At 39.0% G+C, this 16,374-nt stretch overlaps 2 protein-coding genes across 3 annotated transcripts in view; one reads left to right on the forward strand and one right to left on the reverse strand.

Moving 5' to 3' along the window:
- LOC110956599 (serine/threonine-protein kinase D3-like) overlaps positions 1-16,374 on the forward strand; it is a 28,743-nt gene that overhangs the window by 10,002 nt on the left and 2,367 nt on the right. Inside the window, exons 8-19 of the mRNA XM_051944019.1 lie at positions 389-542; positions 813-936; positions 1,958-2,035; positions 4,360-4,573; positions 9,501-9,526; positions 9,618-9,690; positions 9,937-10,043; positions 10,122-10,283; positions 11,077-11,175; positions 11,261-11,528; positions 12,470-12,555; positions 12,884-13,063. Coding sequence (XP_051799979.1) covers positions 389-542; positions 813-936; positions 1,958-2,035; positions 4,360-4,573; positions 9,501-9,526; positions 9,618-9,690; positions 9,937-10,043; positions 10,122-10,283; positions 11,077-11,175; positions 11,261-11,528; positions 12,470-12,555; positions 12,884-13,048 — 1,556 coding nt within the window. The 3' untranslated portion in view covers positions 13,049-13,063. The remainder of the gene's footprint in view (positions 1-388; positions 543-812; positions 937-1,957; positions 2,036-4,359; positions 4,574-9,500; positions 9,527-9,617; positions 9,691-9,936; positions 10,044-10,121; positions 10,284-11,076; positions 11,176-11,260; positions 11,529-12,469; positions 12,556-12,883; positions 13,064-16,374) is intronic.
- Positions 13,234-16,374, reverse strand: part of actn3b (actinin alpha 3b) — a 43,576-nt gene continuing 40,435 nt past the window's right edge. For both annotated transcript variants that reach the window (XM_051944018.1, XM_022202200.2), the window contains exon 21: positions 13,234-14,711. In XM_051944018.1, the coding sequence (XP_051799978.1) occupies positions 14,553-14,711 (159 nt within the window). In that variant the 3' untranslated portion in view covers positions 13,234-14,552. The remainder of the gene's footprint in view (positions 14,712-16,374) is intronic.

The raw sequence follows: 16,374 nt of genomic DNA on the forward strand, positions 1-16,374 counted from the left end.
TGGATGTTCTTAAAGAAAAAAATAGAAGTTTTACTGACATATATGTAATCACTTTCGATATTTTTAGGATTTTTTTTGGAAGATTTTTACGCATTTTTTCAAAATATTTGCAAGAATTTTCTTGCCAAATTTGGGGGATTTTTTTTTTTACAAATAAAACTTTTAAAGTAATGTTTTAAGGAATTATTGGAATTTTCTTCCTGAAGGTTTTGCAAACTTTCAAACATTTGGGGAATTTTTTTGCTAAATTTTTGGATTTTATTGGAAAACAATATTTTTTCGTGCTCATAAATGAGGACAACAGGAGGGTTACAAAATGTAAAAACAAAAACAATTGGATCAATAGTTGCATCCTTCATGTCGTTCATTCTTGATGCTCTTTTCCCAGAATCCTCAGCAGCTGGTAGCACCTGCCCACCAGACCAAGAGGACACTGAATCAGTGGACACTATGATACTAGATATCTCTGACGACGAGATGTCCTCTGACGGTGACTCACTGGTCGAAACCGAGGAAGCCGAGCAACTGCCGGAGCCGATGAGGTCAGAGGGTCGATTAGTTCTTGTGACGATGTCGTCTCAGCTAAAAGCATGATGTCCTGTTATCGTCAGACATTTGTATCTGATTTGCAGCTGCTGCCGTGCATCACCCTCACACACACACGGACCAAAACACTCATCTGTCCTCTCACTCATCACTGAATTCATCTTCATGTCAAAGGAGTGAACTTGATCCACACTGCCACCTAGAGGCAACTGCACTGTCTAGAATCAGGTGTTTTTGTCACTTTTTGTCTTTTTTCTGTCCATCAGTCCTTGTTTCAGCAGCAACATCCCCCTGATGAGGCTGGTCCAGTCGGTGCATCACACTAAGAGGAGAGCTGGAGGCGTCCTGAGGGAGGGATGGCTGCTGCACCACACCGACACAGACACACTGGTGAGAAACACATTCACAGCGTATGGGTGCGTTTGTTTTATATTTAGGTGGTCAGCCGTTCTCACTGGAAACCAAAATCAGGTGAAACTGTCAGACAAAAATGTTCCCAAAAAGCGGGGTTTAAACCAGGGGTGTCAAACATGAAGCCGGATACGACTTTGTAAAGTGTAAAAATGACAGAGAAAAGATTCACTGCATTTTGTAAATTTGTAAAACTATAAATTTAAAATAATTTCTAGACCAGTTATTTTGATCGTAAAGTAAAATACTACATTCCTCATTTTTCTTTTGTCAGTTTGTCTCATTTTTGTAATATTTTGACTTGTTTTTGTTGCTCTTTTTTTGTCTGACTTTTACAGTTTGTCTCACTTTTTTGTTTTTCTTGTTTTGTCTCATTTTTTGTCATTTTGTTTTGCTCTGTTCACCGTTTTGTGTATCGTTTTTGTTGTTTTGTTCCACGCTTTTGTCATATTTTTGTCTCGTTTGTATCATTTGTTCACTTTTTTGTCGCTTTGCAACTTTTTTGTCATTTTGTTTCTTGCTTTCGTTTTTTTGTAACATTTTGTCAAGTAAAATACTATATTGTTAGTTCCAGATACCTGCGGCTAAATGTTTTGTGCCTTTGTAGATACTCTGTGTTCTTTAAGTTGTAATGTGTAAATGATTGAGGCCCAATGTTGTTGAAATTGAATTTTCAGGATGTAAATTTTGCACTAAAATAAAGGAAAAATTTGGTGTTGTGGTTATTTATCGGTTATTGTGCTGTAATTTTACTGGTCTGGCCCATTTGAGCTCAGACTGGGCTGAATGTGACACCTGAACTAGAATGAATCTGACGTCTCTGGTATAAACGGTGACTTTATATAGTGTGGACTTCAAGCAAAAGTACATTTTCATTGGCTTTGGACTTTGTTACATGCTGTAAGTTACAGATATCATATTATTCTTTCTTCACCTCCACTTTTTGTATTTTTCTATGTATTCCTACACTCAATTGCACATTTGTCATTTCTCTTCTCAGAGGAAGCGTCATTACTGGATCTTGGACTGGAAGAGCATCACTCTGTACCAGAACGACAGCAGCACCAAGTACTACAAGGTAGAATCCCTGCATGAACAAACCGATAGAAACAGGCAGAGCAAGTCTTATATTCTCTCAAATCTTTTAGAACCAATTTGATAATCAGTTTCAGTTACTTGTTATTCTGTAATTCCAGCTTCTTAAATCTGAATATTTTTGTGGCTTCTTTACTCCTCTATACCAGTGAACAGAATATCTTCAGGTTTTGGACAAAACAAGACATTTGAGGAGATAATCTTATCCTTTGGGAAACACTGACATTTTTTCAGCATTTTTCTGATATTTTATTGACCAAATAACTAATCAAATAATTAGTTTCAGCCTTAATACTGTACAGTCAGTGACATCTATATCACTGAAAGGTGCCAGATTGTTTGGTTCATATCAGCACTGAATTCAACAACAGCAGTATTTTATTGCCCAAGAAGTATCAGTTGGCACAGCCGGAGAGCTTTTTGAACATTTTTCTACAAATAAAAGTGGAAATAATCCAGCTTTTTTCATCACAATTTGATGGAAATCACCTTATTTTTGTTGCTCATTTAATTGTTTGTCTGTTCAGACCTCAGAAAGACGGTAAACCTCAACACAGATAGTTAAATACTGTCAGTTTGAAATGATATCTGCTCATACTGGCAGGAGAAGCAGACAGGTGACGGTAATAACACTGATTAGCTCGTTAGTGTAGCACCTGTGGAACAGTAAATGAGCAGTCAGGACTTGAAGTTTGTGTGTTAAAAGTAAAATGGGAATTTAAACAGCTTTAAAGAGGACCAGGTGGTGAAGGTAAGAGGACATTTCCTAAACAGGAGGTCAGATGTGCTGTTCCTGGGCTGCAGTGGTTAGTAAATACCAACAGTGGCTCAATGCAGGGAGCTCCGTGATGAGCAAGCAGAGTGTAATTACTGACCCCTGCCTGCTGCTCAGAGCACCTGTAAATATGGAGCAATGGAAGAAGCTGGACTGGTCTGATAAGATTTTCATTTCCATCATGTGGACTGTTTGGTGCAGGGATGTTGTTTACCTGTGGAAGAGGTGGCAGCAGGATGCACCATGGGAAGAAAGCAGGATGCACAGTGATGCTGTTGGGAAACCTTGACTGACATTCATGTGGATGTTACTTTGATACATACTACCTTACTCAGTATTGTTACAGACCACAAATTCCTCAGATTTCAGCCAAAACCAAGCATCTGTAGGATGAACCACAAGTTTGACCACAGCCTCACATCTTCCAGGATGTAAAGCATCTGCTTTTAACGTTTGGGCCGTGATTTAACAGGACACTTTCAGAGGTTTGTGGCTGGGTCAGAGCTGTTTAACTTCACAGCATCAGGCAGGTGGTTTTAATCTTGTGGCTAATCGATGTACAGGGAGGTTTTAAACCGGTCTAAAATAAAAATAACGAAGCAATGGTGTATATAAAGGATTATTCATGAGCATCCATTTTAAAATTGAGTTATTCCGTCTGAAATCATAAGTGGTCTTTTGATGGACCATTTCTAATTTGCTTGACACTTCTTAATCACAAATTATGAGTACTTTAAAATGGTATTTGTGAATTTTTGGGGAGATGAATCAAGTACTTTGTAAAATAGACACTTTCAGCAGTCTTTTTACAAGGCAATATTAAGTATTAAAGGCTGAAATGTTCACCGTCGTCATTCATTTGTAATTTTGCAATATGCACAAATAGATCTTATGATTTTGGGTAACATACGAAAAACATTGAAGGTATCACTATCATCCCATCTTTGAGCACATTAACAAAAACAAGGACAGGAGAAGAAGTCAGTGATATTTTCTGAAATACATGTACTTAGTTGCATTTCAGATTAAGACAATCCAGCTGACAAAGTGGGCTAAAAAAAACACTTTAAAAAAAAAAGTCTTTGAAACTGTAAATTATTTTCTACTTATTGTAGAATAGAACTACATATAGTTTAGACAGTATCATCACATTGTTTGAGATTATTTTAATCTTTTAACTGTTTTTGCTAACTATTTGGTCTACTAGTCCAACATTGCAGATTCTGAATCAATGACATGAGAACAAACTTATTTCAGGATTTTGTCTTTAAGAATTCCTAGATATTGACATTCAAACAGCCTCTTATTAAATACTGAATAAATGAGTAGACTTTAACAACAAAAATAAGTTAACTGATTATCTTGGGAAGTATTAATATATATGGATAAAATTTCAGAAATATTTTTAGAAATATCTGTATTTTATGCTACAATAATTTCTACCAAGTCAGAGCTGCTCAAGCAAAATAAAAATATTTTTATTCCTATACAACTGTAGTTCTGGAAAGATAAACCCTCCTCTCCGCCTACAGGAGATCCCTCTGTCCGAGGTGTTGCGGGTCCGAGGTCCCACCCAGCTCTCGGTGCCCTCGTTGCCTGGCGGCAGCGCTCATTCGTTGGAGCTGGTGACGGGGTCGCTGGTTTACTGTGTGGAGGCCGGCGAGGGCGGAGCAGCCTGGGAGAGCGCCATCCGCCAGGCTCTGATGCCTGTCCAGAGCAGCAGAGGACACGGCAAAGGGAACAAAGGTGAGCTGAAAATAACTTCAACAGAACCTCTGTGAGTTAAGACAACCAAGTATCCGTTGAAGACTTATGGATCATCTCACCTTAAAAAGCAAAATTCGGGCCTGACCATCCTGTACTATGATCTAGAGTCATAGGTAATCTGGTTTTTGAGTTAAAATTTTTTAAAGCAGGTGGGGTTATGTTGATCTTTGCAGCAGTCTGTGGATCAGTTTGTGAAGAGAAATAATATGAGTCCATAAATGTTGTGAGTTCATTGATATGTACATGTGGTCTTCAGTGGTCCAACCCTGCTTTGATAGAATAATAAAAACCAGTTACATATCCTCCTGAGAACCGAGCAGGGAAAAAAAAATCTTTCAATCTAACTTTTTTGTGACTTCCTGTCTTTTTGGGGCTACAACAAAAAGTCAATGTAGAAATATTTTTATTTTAAAGACAACAGAACTGTCAAGTCCACCTCACTTTCTGTTCAAAGGACGCGAGGACAATTCAAGCTTCCAACTCAAACTTTCATTTTCCCTTTAGTTGGTTGGTCGTGTGATTGAAATAGGTCGTATACAGAGAAACAAATTTACCACCATCAAACACAGAACCGATATTAACCATTTAAATGAATCAATCACTTTAGCCTTTTAAAGCAAATAATGAATAAATTTTTAAGTATCTACATTTTAAGCCTTTTAAATTGAACAACAAATAATCAACCTTTTAGTGAAGTTTTAACATTTAACAGAGCATAGATATTCTATATTTATACTTAGCCTTAATTCAAACTCATTTGACATAAAATCAATGAAGTAAATGCTACAGTGCTCTCATTAACCAATCCCACAGCAGTTAACATAAACCTGACCATATCAAGAAACATTTCAAAACACCAAAAAAGCATTTCACCAACCATTGGCGTCTTTGGACTGAATCCGTGAGTGGACGTGGATCTCCTTTGTTCTTTCCTTCTTTCTTTCTCCTCTGAAGATTGTTTGTCTGACTGACTGAGCTTCCCCCAGTCCTTCCCAGGTGCTCTAAATCAGTGATCAGGTGTCAAGCATTTCTTTGCTGCTACCGGTGCATTCTGGGAAGTGTAGTATTTAGTCCCATGTCCTGAGTCTGCTCAATAAGAACAATTTTACCTTAAAAAACAAAACAGCAACACTTTGAAATCAAAAAAGGGCGACAAGAAAACAAGAATGTGAATCCATTTTCTAATGAAACTTTAAGAAAGTAGAAGAAATTACAATAGTGTAAAAAATTAAGAGGTTGAATGAAACATAGTACTTAATTATTTGACATTCAACATGTTTAATTACCTCACAAAGAAACATGTTTTGGGCCACAAATTTGAATGTAAACACAGAACTAGTTAGCTATTAGCTAGCCTCATTGAATCATGTCCATAACAGCTGACATTCATTAAAGGGCTGCTGCTTTTCCTGACATAACTTTACCTGAACTCTGACCCCAATTTATAATTCCCGACATATTCATAAACAAGAAAATGTATGATTACCATCGGTAAAACAACAATATCTTAACAATTTTTGGCTGAACTTTTCTCTTTTTGTGGCAGATGCATTTTGCTGCCGTCTCCATTTTGTCTCAGCATGAAAACAAAGTTCCCCTCATCCCACCCAATCACTGGAGATATCACTGTGGGGGGAGGCCGCCACCCACCTCCCCTCCCACTCTCCACCCAGACTCTGCCTTGGCTCCACCCATGTGGTCACTTGGAAAGGGCGATGTCAAAGGGACGACGAATTTATATTTTTTTATCTGACCTGTAGCTCAATGAGTTAAGGGTTTACCTATGGAGCTGCAGGTCGCCGGTTCAAGACCAGGACCTTCTTAAATTTTCTGAAAAACTTAGACAAAGAAAGAAAGAAAAATACCAGTGGTGGGACTTGATCCTACTACCTTCCACTTGGTAGTCTCTCCTCTTATCCCCCTGAGCTACTTGCTCAGATACTAATTCTTCTTTTTTTTGCGCATTTATCATCGATTTTTGGTCGTTTTCGAGTTTTCTTTTAATTCGAGTCTTGTCTCGACTGTTTTTCTCAGGAGGTTGGACTTCAGCCTTTGTGCTGGAGGGTTGAACCCTCAGTTCCAAGACTTCCCAAAGCCTCCAGACCTCCCGAGTCCTCAGGACCTGAGCTTTCACACAGTCTGAGGGCTGAAATTTTCTAAGTCCCACATTAGAGGTCTGTTAGTTTGAACTTTGAGACAGTCCAAGGACTGAAATTTTCTAAGTTCCTGAGTAGATGGCTGTTAGTTTGAACCTTTAGACAGTCTGAGGACTGAAGTTTTAGAAGTTTAGTTTGAACTTTGTGGTTAACAGAAGCCTTAAAACTTGTGACCATGAGTCTTGATTTCACATTTAGAACATCCATCTGAGTTCTTCTCAGACCTTCATCTGTGGGTTCTTTAGAAATCCTGAACAAACTTTGATTCTCTTCACTGAACAGTAAAGTTTGTGGAGATCAGAAAGTAACATTAGTTTGATCGATGCCTTCAACTACTAGTAGACTTTATCTGGAAAGCAGTTTTCTTATATGAGTTCTTAGTAAATCTGCTCACAGTCAAACCAAGAACACAGACAGAGGAAATGTTTGAAGAAACAACTTGATGTTTTCATTTCAGACTAGAAAACGCTTTAAGACCTTTATCCGTTTTTGCTCTTTTTGATCGTTTTATCGTCTCTACTGTTTAATTTGATCTTCTAAAGTCTAACTGGTGTCTTTTCAAATGTTTTGTCTTTAGTTTGATTCTTCTTAAATGTTTAGTTTTGCTCTTTTCTCACCTTTTATTCTTTTCTAATGTCAGATTTGATTTTAATGTTTTGTCTTGTTTTGTTTTTTCAAATGTTTTATCAGCTTGTTTGAAAGATTTCCTTTTCTTTCCCAGTGTTCAATTTTTAGATTAAATCTTTAAGGTTTTTCTTTTTAAATGTTTTACCACCTTTTGTTTAATTTTCTTTTTAAATGTTTCATTGTCTTTTGTTTAATTCCTATTTAAAGTCTATTGTCTCTAAGATTGAATTTTCTAATTAAACATTCAATTTTTTAATTAAATGTTTTGTATGTTAAATGTTTAATATTATTCTTGTTTAATTGAATTTTTGATTGTTTATCCATTATTTAATGTTTAATATTTTTGTTGAAAACATTTTTAATTTCATAATTATATATTTTGTATCTTCTGTTTAAATATCTAATTAAATATTTTGTCTGTTTAATATAATTTAATTGTATTTAATGTTTAGTTTTCTTTTTAGGTTTTATTGTATTAAGTGTTTTTTCCTTTGATTTAATTGTTTTTTAATGTAGTTTACTTCTTTACTCTTTTCTGTCAAGATTTTACCTCTAACCTTAAAAATGAAACAAACCCTTAAATCACAATGAAACTACTTCTGTTGTCACAATCATGAGTTAGTCAATTATTCAGTTTATCAATTCAACTTTATTTGGTTAGCACCTTTCACACATGACAAAACTAAACAGGCAAAGAGAAAAAACTATGCTAAAACTCAAAAACATTAAAAAAAAAAAAAGATTTATCACAGTAATGAAATCTGTTGTGTCCAGGGGATGGAGGAAGTTTGTTGAAGTCTTCTTGGGCTCACACAGTAAATCATTTAAAATACAAACTTGATATTCAGTCTAAGGAAACTGCAGAGTGACAGAAGAACCAACAATATCTCCTGTTTTCTCCTTTAATGAGTCGACTCTTCTGGTGCTTTCAGACCAAAGAACTACAGACTCTTCACAACCTGCTCAAACTCTTGGTACAGGACCTCACCACACGAGTCAAGAAGGTTTCCTTCTCATTTCTACTCTGAAGCTCACCTTCTCCTGCTCAAACTGCTGACAAATGTTTGTGCTGCTCTAAAGTCTGGTCTCCAGAACTTCCTAAAAATTCTCCAAGTCTCTTCTGCTGCAGGTTGCTTTGTGGAACTGTTACAGAAAACCTCACTAAACCACATGGAGGGGCCTCAAGATAGTCGTCTAAATGAAACCGTACAAAAACCAAACTAGCGCAACCCAAACGCTAAAGTCTTCTACAGCCTACCACAGAAGCTCTTTAAACAGAGAATCAGGACAGGAACTCTTACCTTCTGGACAACCAACGCTGGCTCACAAATGACCAAAAATCTCTGAAAACTCACTACAGCCAAGATAAAGACAACTCAGCTGCACCAAATCCACTAATCACTGCACACATTAGCACCATGTGCTAACTGTGGCTAAAGAACCACATTTACCAAGACAACTATCCAATACAAAGCCCTAAAACACACCAAGAAACACATTAAAGAGGATTTTACTGCTGGAAGCTGCAAGCCAACGCCTAAAAAAACAAACTAAAGCAACGGAGCCAAACTCAGATCAGTGATGAAGAGAAGCAGAGGAAATGTTTGACTGCAGACATAAAGCAGGAAGACACTGAGCTGCTCAGGTGTTCCTGATAACACCAAGCAGCCACCTGACAGCCAATAGGAACACAGCTTACTGGAAGTCCAGAGGGCTGGCTTAGTGAAGTAAATTTAGTTTAAAGTTGAAGCAGAAAGTTAACAAAAAAAGTTGCAAACCACCTTCTGAGAACTGAAATCTCTGAGTTTTCACACATAGAACGGCTGAACATGTCAAACTGGTTCCATAGTAGAACCTTCACTGTAAAAACGTCATAGTATGGTGTGTTGCTCAAAAAACATTACGACCTGCTGTCTGGGGTCACTGAGGAGCGACACAAAAACAGAACAAACGCTGGTTTACAGGGAGTTAGGCAGGTATTTATTTGAAAGAGTAACCATTCAGTGAACTGAGGCTGCATGAACCCATTAATGAAACTTAACAAGGGCAGTGGAACCTAGGAATTTTGACATTGTATTCACTTTTACAGCATGGCCTCCTAATGAGTTTTGTTCTGATTCCAGATAAAGACCGACACAGAGACAGCATGGTGAGGATCAGCTTGTCTACTCCTGAATTGAATATTCACTTTTCTGAAGAGCTTGTTTTTGCTCAGCGTTAAATGTGTGTATGTGTTTCAGGATATCAGCTCGGTGTATCAGATCTTTACTGACGACGTGTTGGGTTCTGGACAGTTTGGAGTCGTGTACAGAGGTGAGCTGATTCTCAACACAACCTTTAACAGCAAGTACAAGCAACTAACGGGAAGAATACATGGCATTTCTCGTCTTTGACCACCTGTCTAAAACTATACACTATTAAGCAAGATCAAGGAAACCAATGTCTTTGCATTCAAGAGGCTGAAATCAGAGAATGTCTCATCATAAAAGCTGCTTTTTTCAACCAAGTAGTTTAAATCCTACAGTTACTGAATCTTAGTGTCATGTTTTTACTCTTCAGGTACTCACAGAAAGTCAGGTCGACCAGTCGCCATCAAAGTCATCGACAAGACACGTTTCCCCACCAAACAAGAGACACAGCTGAGGAATGAAGTGGCCATCTTGCAGGTATTAGAACTTTTTAATAGTAGCGTATTAAAGATTCTTCTCCGTAACGTCTGATATACGAGTATGTGTGTTGCCCAGAGTCTGTCCCACCTCGGTGTAGTTCTGTTGGAGGGGATGTTCGAGACTGTCGAGCACGTTTTTGTCGTCATGGAGAAGCTCCATGGAGACATGCTGGAGATGATTCTGTCCAGCGAGAAAGGCCGACTCCCTGAACGCATCACCCGCTTCCTGGTCATGCAGGTATGAAATCCTGATCTTTAATTGTTTCCATGTTAGTTTGATGTTGCCCTCAAGGGTGCAACAATTTTCAAGGTTTATTTCATCCTCATGGCAATTTTTCTCTGTAATTTTGAGATTTTTTTTTACAAGTTTATCCAAATGAGCAAAATTAAATTAACAAAACTAATTAAAGCTGTACATAGGTGGAATTTCTTCAGTCTGTCCAACCCAGCATCAGTGAAGACATCTTTGTGTTTATGATTCTCCTCCAATGTTAACCCTCCTGTTGTCCTCATTTACGGCACCAAAAGATATTGTTCCGTGTTTGAAAAAATCCAAAAATTCAGCAAAAAATTCCCCAAATTTATAAAAATTTGCAAAATCTTTAGGAAGAAAATTCCTTAGAAGTTTCCCTTGAAAGATTTTTTAAATTCCCTGAATTTGGCAAGAAATAAAAATAAAAAATAAATAAATAAATTGTAAATATTTTCAAAAATGAATAAATCGTGTAAAAAAATCCTAAAAATATCTGAAGTGATTCCATGTTTATCAGTAAAAGTTCTAATATTTCCTTTCAGAACATTCGAAAAAAAAATCAATTTGAATGTTCTTAAAGAAACATTTTTGTAAAAATTTTTTTCCATCAAAAAATTGTTCAAAAATTTCAAAAAAATGTTGAAAATGTGAAAGTTTTCATTGTGAAATTATATGTTTTTTCCACATTTTCAAACTTTAAACGGGTCAATGTGACCCGCTGGACATTGCGATGGTTAAGGCTGTACCACGACACATCTTTCTCATGTTTGTGCTGCAGATTCTCGAGGCTTTGCGGCATCTGCACTTGAAACACATCGCCCACTGTGACCTGAAACCTGAGAATGTACTGCTGGCCTCTGCGGAGCCCTTTCCTCAGGTGGGGTTCTGGAGTTTTGTTCATTCCCAGCAGATACAAGTTGCCGAAACATCTTATTTACTCAGCTCACCGTCTGTGTCTCCAGGTGAAGCTGTGCGACTTCGGCTTCGCCCGCATCATCGGCGAGAAGTCGTTCCGTCGCTCGGTGGTGGGGACTCCGGCCTACCTGGCGCCGGAGGTGATCAGCAGCAGCGGCTACAATCGCTCTCTGGACATGTGGTCCGTGGGCGTCATCACGTACGTCAGCCTGAGCGGCACGTTTCCCTTCAACGAGGACGAGGACATCCGGCAGCAGATCACCAACGCTGCTTTCATGTACCCACGGCAGCCCTGGGCCTCCATCTCTCTGGAAGGTAGGCGTGCTCTCCTGGTGCGATCGCTGTTTGAGGATGTTTAGTTCCTGAATGGGGTCGTTCCGTTTCAGATCATGGACTTTGTAGAACATTTTCTGCTCAACCATCACTCATTTGCATTAACCCTCGTCCCACGGGTCAAAATCAACCCGTTTTAAAGTTTGAAAATGTGGAAAAAAAATATTATCACAGTGAAACTTCTGATGTCCACATTTTCAACATTTTTGGGAAATCTCTGAACATTTTTTAGTGGAAAAAAAGAAATGTTAAAAATGTTTAAGAACATTTACAAAAAAATCAACCAAATTCCAGTGAAATTGGCTGGATTTAGGTTTATTTTTATGAATGTTCTTAAAGAAAATATCAGAAGATTTACATGTATATGTAATCACTCTTTTTAGGATTGTTTTTGGAAGATTTTTACTCATTTTTTGAAAATATTTACATGAATTTTCTTGCCACATTTGGGGATTATTTTAAAAATAAAACTTTTAGGGAATTATTGGAATTTTCTTGAAATTTTTCAGAAATTTATTTAATTTTTTGGCAGAGTTTTTGGATTTTTTTCAGACAAGGAAACAATATTTTTGGTGCCTGTAAAGGAAGACAACAGGAGGGTTAAATGTGTTTGTGCAATTTTAGCTTAAAATACTTTCCACTATAATTTCCTATCAACACATTTTTCCACACATTGAAATATCTCAATATCTCAGCAACTATTAAAGGTAACAGCCTGAAATTTTCACTGTTATTTATCATCATGTCATTAATAAAGAATCTGACATATTGGACAAGTGGATCAATGGAGTTTGTAAGTGGGATTTGAGAGGGGTAACATTCATACCCCACTGATTCCTCATCTTCTCCTGCTGCCCACTGGGTGACTCCAGTGAGTAAATCCTCTCTGCTCACTCCCTCTATCCTTGTTTCTCTCTTCCTAGCTGTGAGCCTCATTAATAACCTGCTGCAGGTGTCGGTGAGACGGAGGTTCACTGTGGGCAAAGCACTGGGACACTCCTGGCTGCAGGTGAGATACTTTAGGAGAACAAAAGAGGCTCTGATGTTGGTCGGGATACTTAGGAATACCGCAACTTCAGTATGATTGTATTTGTAGTTTATAGTGGATGCAGATAAAGTAATATTAAAGGTCAATTTGGACTTATGGATAGTAAATAGCCTTAATGAATTACTATTGAACATGCAGAAACCGTGTTTTCACCTGGACAGCTGTTGAGTTCCTTAATGTCTTTTTGAACGTACAGCTATGACTTAATAATGAAGAATTAGAATGAATATTTTCAAATACATTTCCATCGCTTTCTTCTTCATCGTCCCTCCTCTTTTTGCTCCTGCAGGACTTCCAGCTGTGGTGTGACCTCAGGGAGTTTGAGCTGAGGATGGGCTGCAGGTATCTGACGCACCGAGAAGACGACAATCGCTGGTTACGCTACGCTCAGGAGAGGGGGATGGACTTCCCCTCACACCTCTGCTGGGACCCTGACAACGAACTGGACCCGTGACCTCACAGCTTTAAGGTAGGACACTTTATGGTCTATATGTCTGAGCAGGGCTTCAGTCATCCAGGTCAAACACTTCTAGTCCACACAGTGTAGATAAAACATTTCATTGTAAAAACCAGCAAACCAAGTTTCACAATGTGCCCCTTAAAGGTTTACCATTTGTGAAAAAACAACACAAACGACTGTTTAATAATATAATTTTCCTTTTTTATTCCAAGTTGAGGATTTAAAATTTTACTGTTTGAAAGTGAGTTTTTGTGGCATCAATGATGAAGGACAGAATGAGATGAGGATGGGGGGAGGAGGAGAACGAAGCACAGATCATGCACAGGGAGAGTCGACTGGCACTGATTATCACGGCTGACCTGTCATTTTAAAATGGGACCAAAACCTTAAGTGCTTCCTCCCTGACATTAGGCCTCCTATGGTCCCACGTACAGTATCGATTCTTCTTATTTTTGTCCACAACTTTCTTGATGCCCTGTTGTCTCTCCCTGGTCGACACCTCTCTCCGTCCACGTCTCTTGTCTTTGTTATTTTAAATTGGGCTCAAACACGTCCCAGAGCTAAAAGGATTTTGGACAGAGAGGAGAGGTGCGTGGGATCATTCTCCCTGGTTAGTCTTTCTGGTTTCATTCTTGAGCCACCATTCAGCCATTGCCGTCATCGTATTTATTTACCCACAGTGCTTTGCTCCCTCTGTCTGCATTTTAATACTCAGTGCTCAGCTTTAGTTGCTCTCATTCATCCTCCATTAGTTCCTGAGTTTCTTAAGGCTTTAAGATCTCCAGGTTAAATGTAATCGTTGCCAACATTCAGGTTTCACAGTGAGAATTTTCAGTATTATGCTGCCTTTGTAACATAATAGCACCTGACCTGCTTCGCTCCTCAGCTGACTGAGCCATTAACAGGCTCCGTTTGCATTTTTTTATGATTAAGGAAGAGTCAGAGACTCAATGAACAGTGTTTCTAAACTTCAACATAGCATGCATCTGCACAAATACACAACCAAGCCCACTGACCAACCAGCTTTTTTATCATGTTTTCTTCTTTAATTACCCTTCTACAAAAAGAGTTGTTAGGTAGAGAGGGGAAGAGCTGGAGGCTTTGCTCAAAACTAGTTCTCTCTCACGAACACCTCCTCTTTAAATTCTCCTCAAGGCAGGTATGTTATATGTATGCTGCTTACATAAGTTCAGTGCAATACCTGTTTTGTTTTTTTAAAGGCTCCCTAACAGACATGAGAGAGTATCTGGCCAGTCCAAACGTAATCTCAAAGATCTGAGCAAAGTCTACAGCTCTCACCCTCTCTGAGCAGTGTTCCTGGGCATGAAAGGAGGGATGGGAGGAGGAGAGAGAAGGGGAAGAAAGTTAAGATTTGAGAGAGGAAAAATGATAAGAAGCATACAGGACAGTGGAAGGGTTTTAAACTGCTCTCCAAACTGGAGAAATAGGAGAAGCTGGGAAGAAGGGGTGAGGAGGAGGTGAAGAGCTGCGGCTGTGTTTATAAGTCGCTCTCTCCGTAGAGGGCGCTGGAGAAGGAGATGTAGTCCAGGGCGCCGGGGGGGCTTTCGGGTCCGACGTACCTGGTCATGCGGCTGATGCAGTACTCCGCCTGCTCGGGCGGCAGCTCCCTGCGCAGCTCGTCCACTGTGATGTACATCTGCAGGACAGAGGAGCCGGTGAAATGCAGATTTGTATTGTTCCCCACCACAAATCCACTGCTGCTCCAGTGGAACCAAACTAGACTTCTTTTTGGTTCTTTAAGACGTTTAACCTTCCATCCAAAAGTGAGTTAGTTCTGGATATTTAGCATCATCTCAATTCATATGATTTAAGGAGAGAATGGTGGTGAAACTGCCTAGGAAGGGGTTAAGGACTTCATAAGCTGCTGCTAAGTGATGTTGTAGACCCTCTGCTCTGTTTAGAGTTGGCTGAGTCTGTCCTGAGGAGCTGCTTTCCTGTGTTGTCGGTGCAGAGGTTCTTTAGTCTCTCCTATATAGAGATTGGTGCACTCCTTGCTGCATTGGACTGCATATACAGCGCTGTTCAGTTTGGGTGAACCGGTTTTCATCTGAGAATCTTGCTGGTTCTGAATGTGCACTAACATGTTATGTCAGTCCACCTTGTCTTCAGTTTGATCTGCTGTTTTTTCCAGATTTCTTTGCTGACTTAATGAAGGCCTAGTTGGAACAGCCACAGGTTTTCAGTGCTTTAATGAACATCTGTTTCATTTCACCGTCTTCGTAGGAACATTCACGGCCTGGTGTAAGCTTCTACACTGTGTAGTGTACGCAGAGAATGATAGAAACCATAACATTAAAGTTGACTAGAAATCTCACACCACTGGGCCTTCATGAAATCAGCAAACAGCATCATCCTGCAGAGCCTCCTAAAGGTCACAGTGAGAACTTCTGTGTTCAGTCACAGTGTGCCTTCTATTTCTTCTGGTCTGTATGAAGTAGTGTTGTGTTGGTCCAGTTCAGCTATAATTCCCTGCCTGTTTACCACTGCAGACATTAAGGACAGCTGAGATGGTGTGACAATTTACGTGATGCATTTTTTGCTTCTTATTCATTTTCAAAGGCTGATCTGTGGCATTCTTCAGCTGCTCTGTCTGGTTCTGATGGTGAAGCAGTGGCTGGTAATACAGTTATTGTTGCTGTGGTTTAGTCTGTGTGTCCAGCTGTTACTATTTAAACTGTGGTTGTTCTGTGACAGATGCATTTGTTTATTTAGAAGTTCACAAATAAAGTAGCTTTAATACTCTCAGCCAGTAAACTATTTACACTACTGCTACAGCTGTACTTAGGAGCTGCTGAATGGCTCCTCTAGTTTGCTTTCTTAATGCAATAACACCGATTTGAGCCAGAGCCCCAGCTGAAGATAAACGGACTCTTAGTAGAACACCTCAGGTTGTGACTACAGAGAGTCAGCGCACATTCAGAAAAAACTTCCACTGACACTCTGACTGTAGCAATCATAATGTGGGTGCAGTCATAGTTTTGCTGGCTGAGCATTGTAGCTGAACTCCTAAATAAACAAATCCATCTGTTACAGATGCAGCAGGTTCAAACAACAGCTGCAAATATCCGTACCACAACTTCACCATTAAAACCAGCAGCTGGATACTATCAGAGATCAGCCTTTAAAATGAACAATGAGCAATAAATGCAACACCAAGTGTCACATAAACTCTCCTCACTGGAATATCTGCATGGTTTTGCCCCAAACTGGGAGTGTATGATAACTGGACTGGATCAGAAGGAATATAAAGCTGATTGTGTGGGAACACAAAGCAACCTTTCTCACTATGACCTTCAGAG

This window comes from Acanthochromis polyacanthus, chromosome 23 (assembly GCF_021347895.1).
Source record: "Acanthochromis polyacanthus isolate Apoly-LR-REF ecotype Palm Island chromosome 23, KAUST_Apoly_ChrSc, whole genome shotgun sequence".
NCBI classification, from domain to species: Eukaryota; Metazoa; Chordata; class Actinopteri; family Pomacentridae; genus Acanthochromis; species Acanthochromis polyacanthus.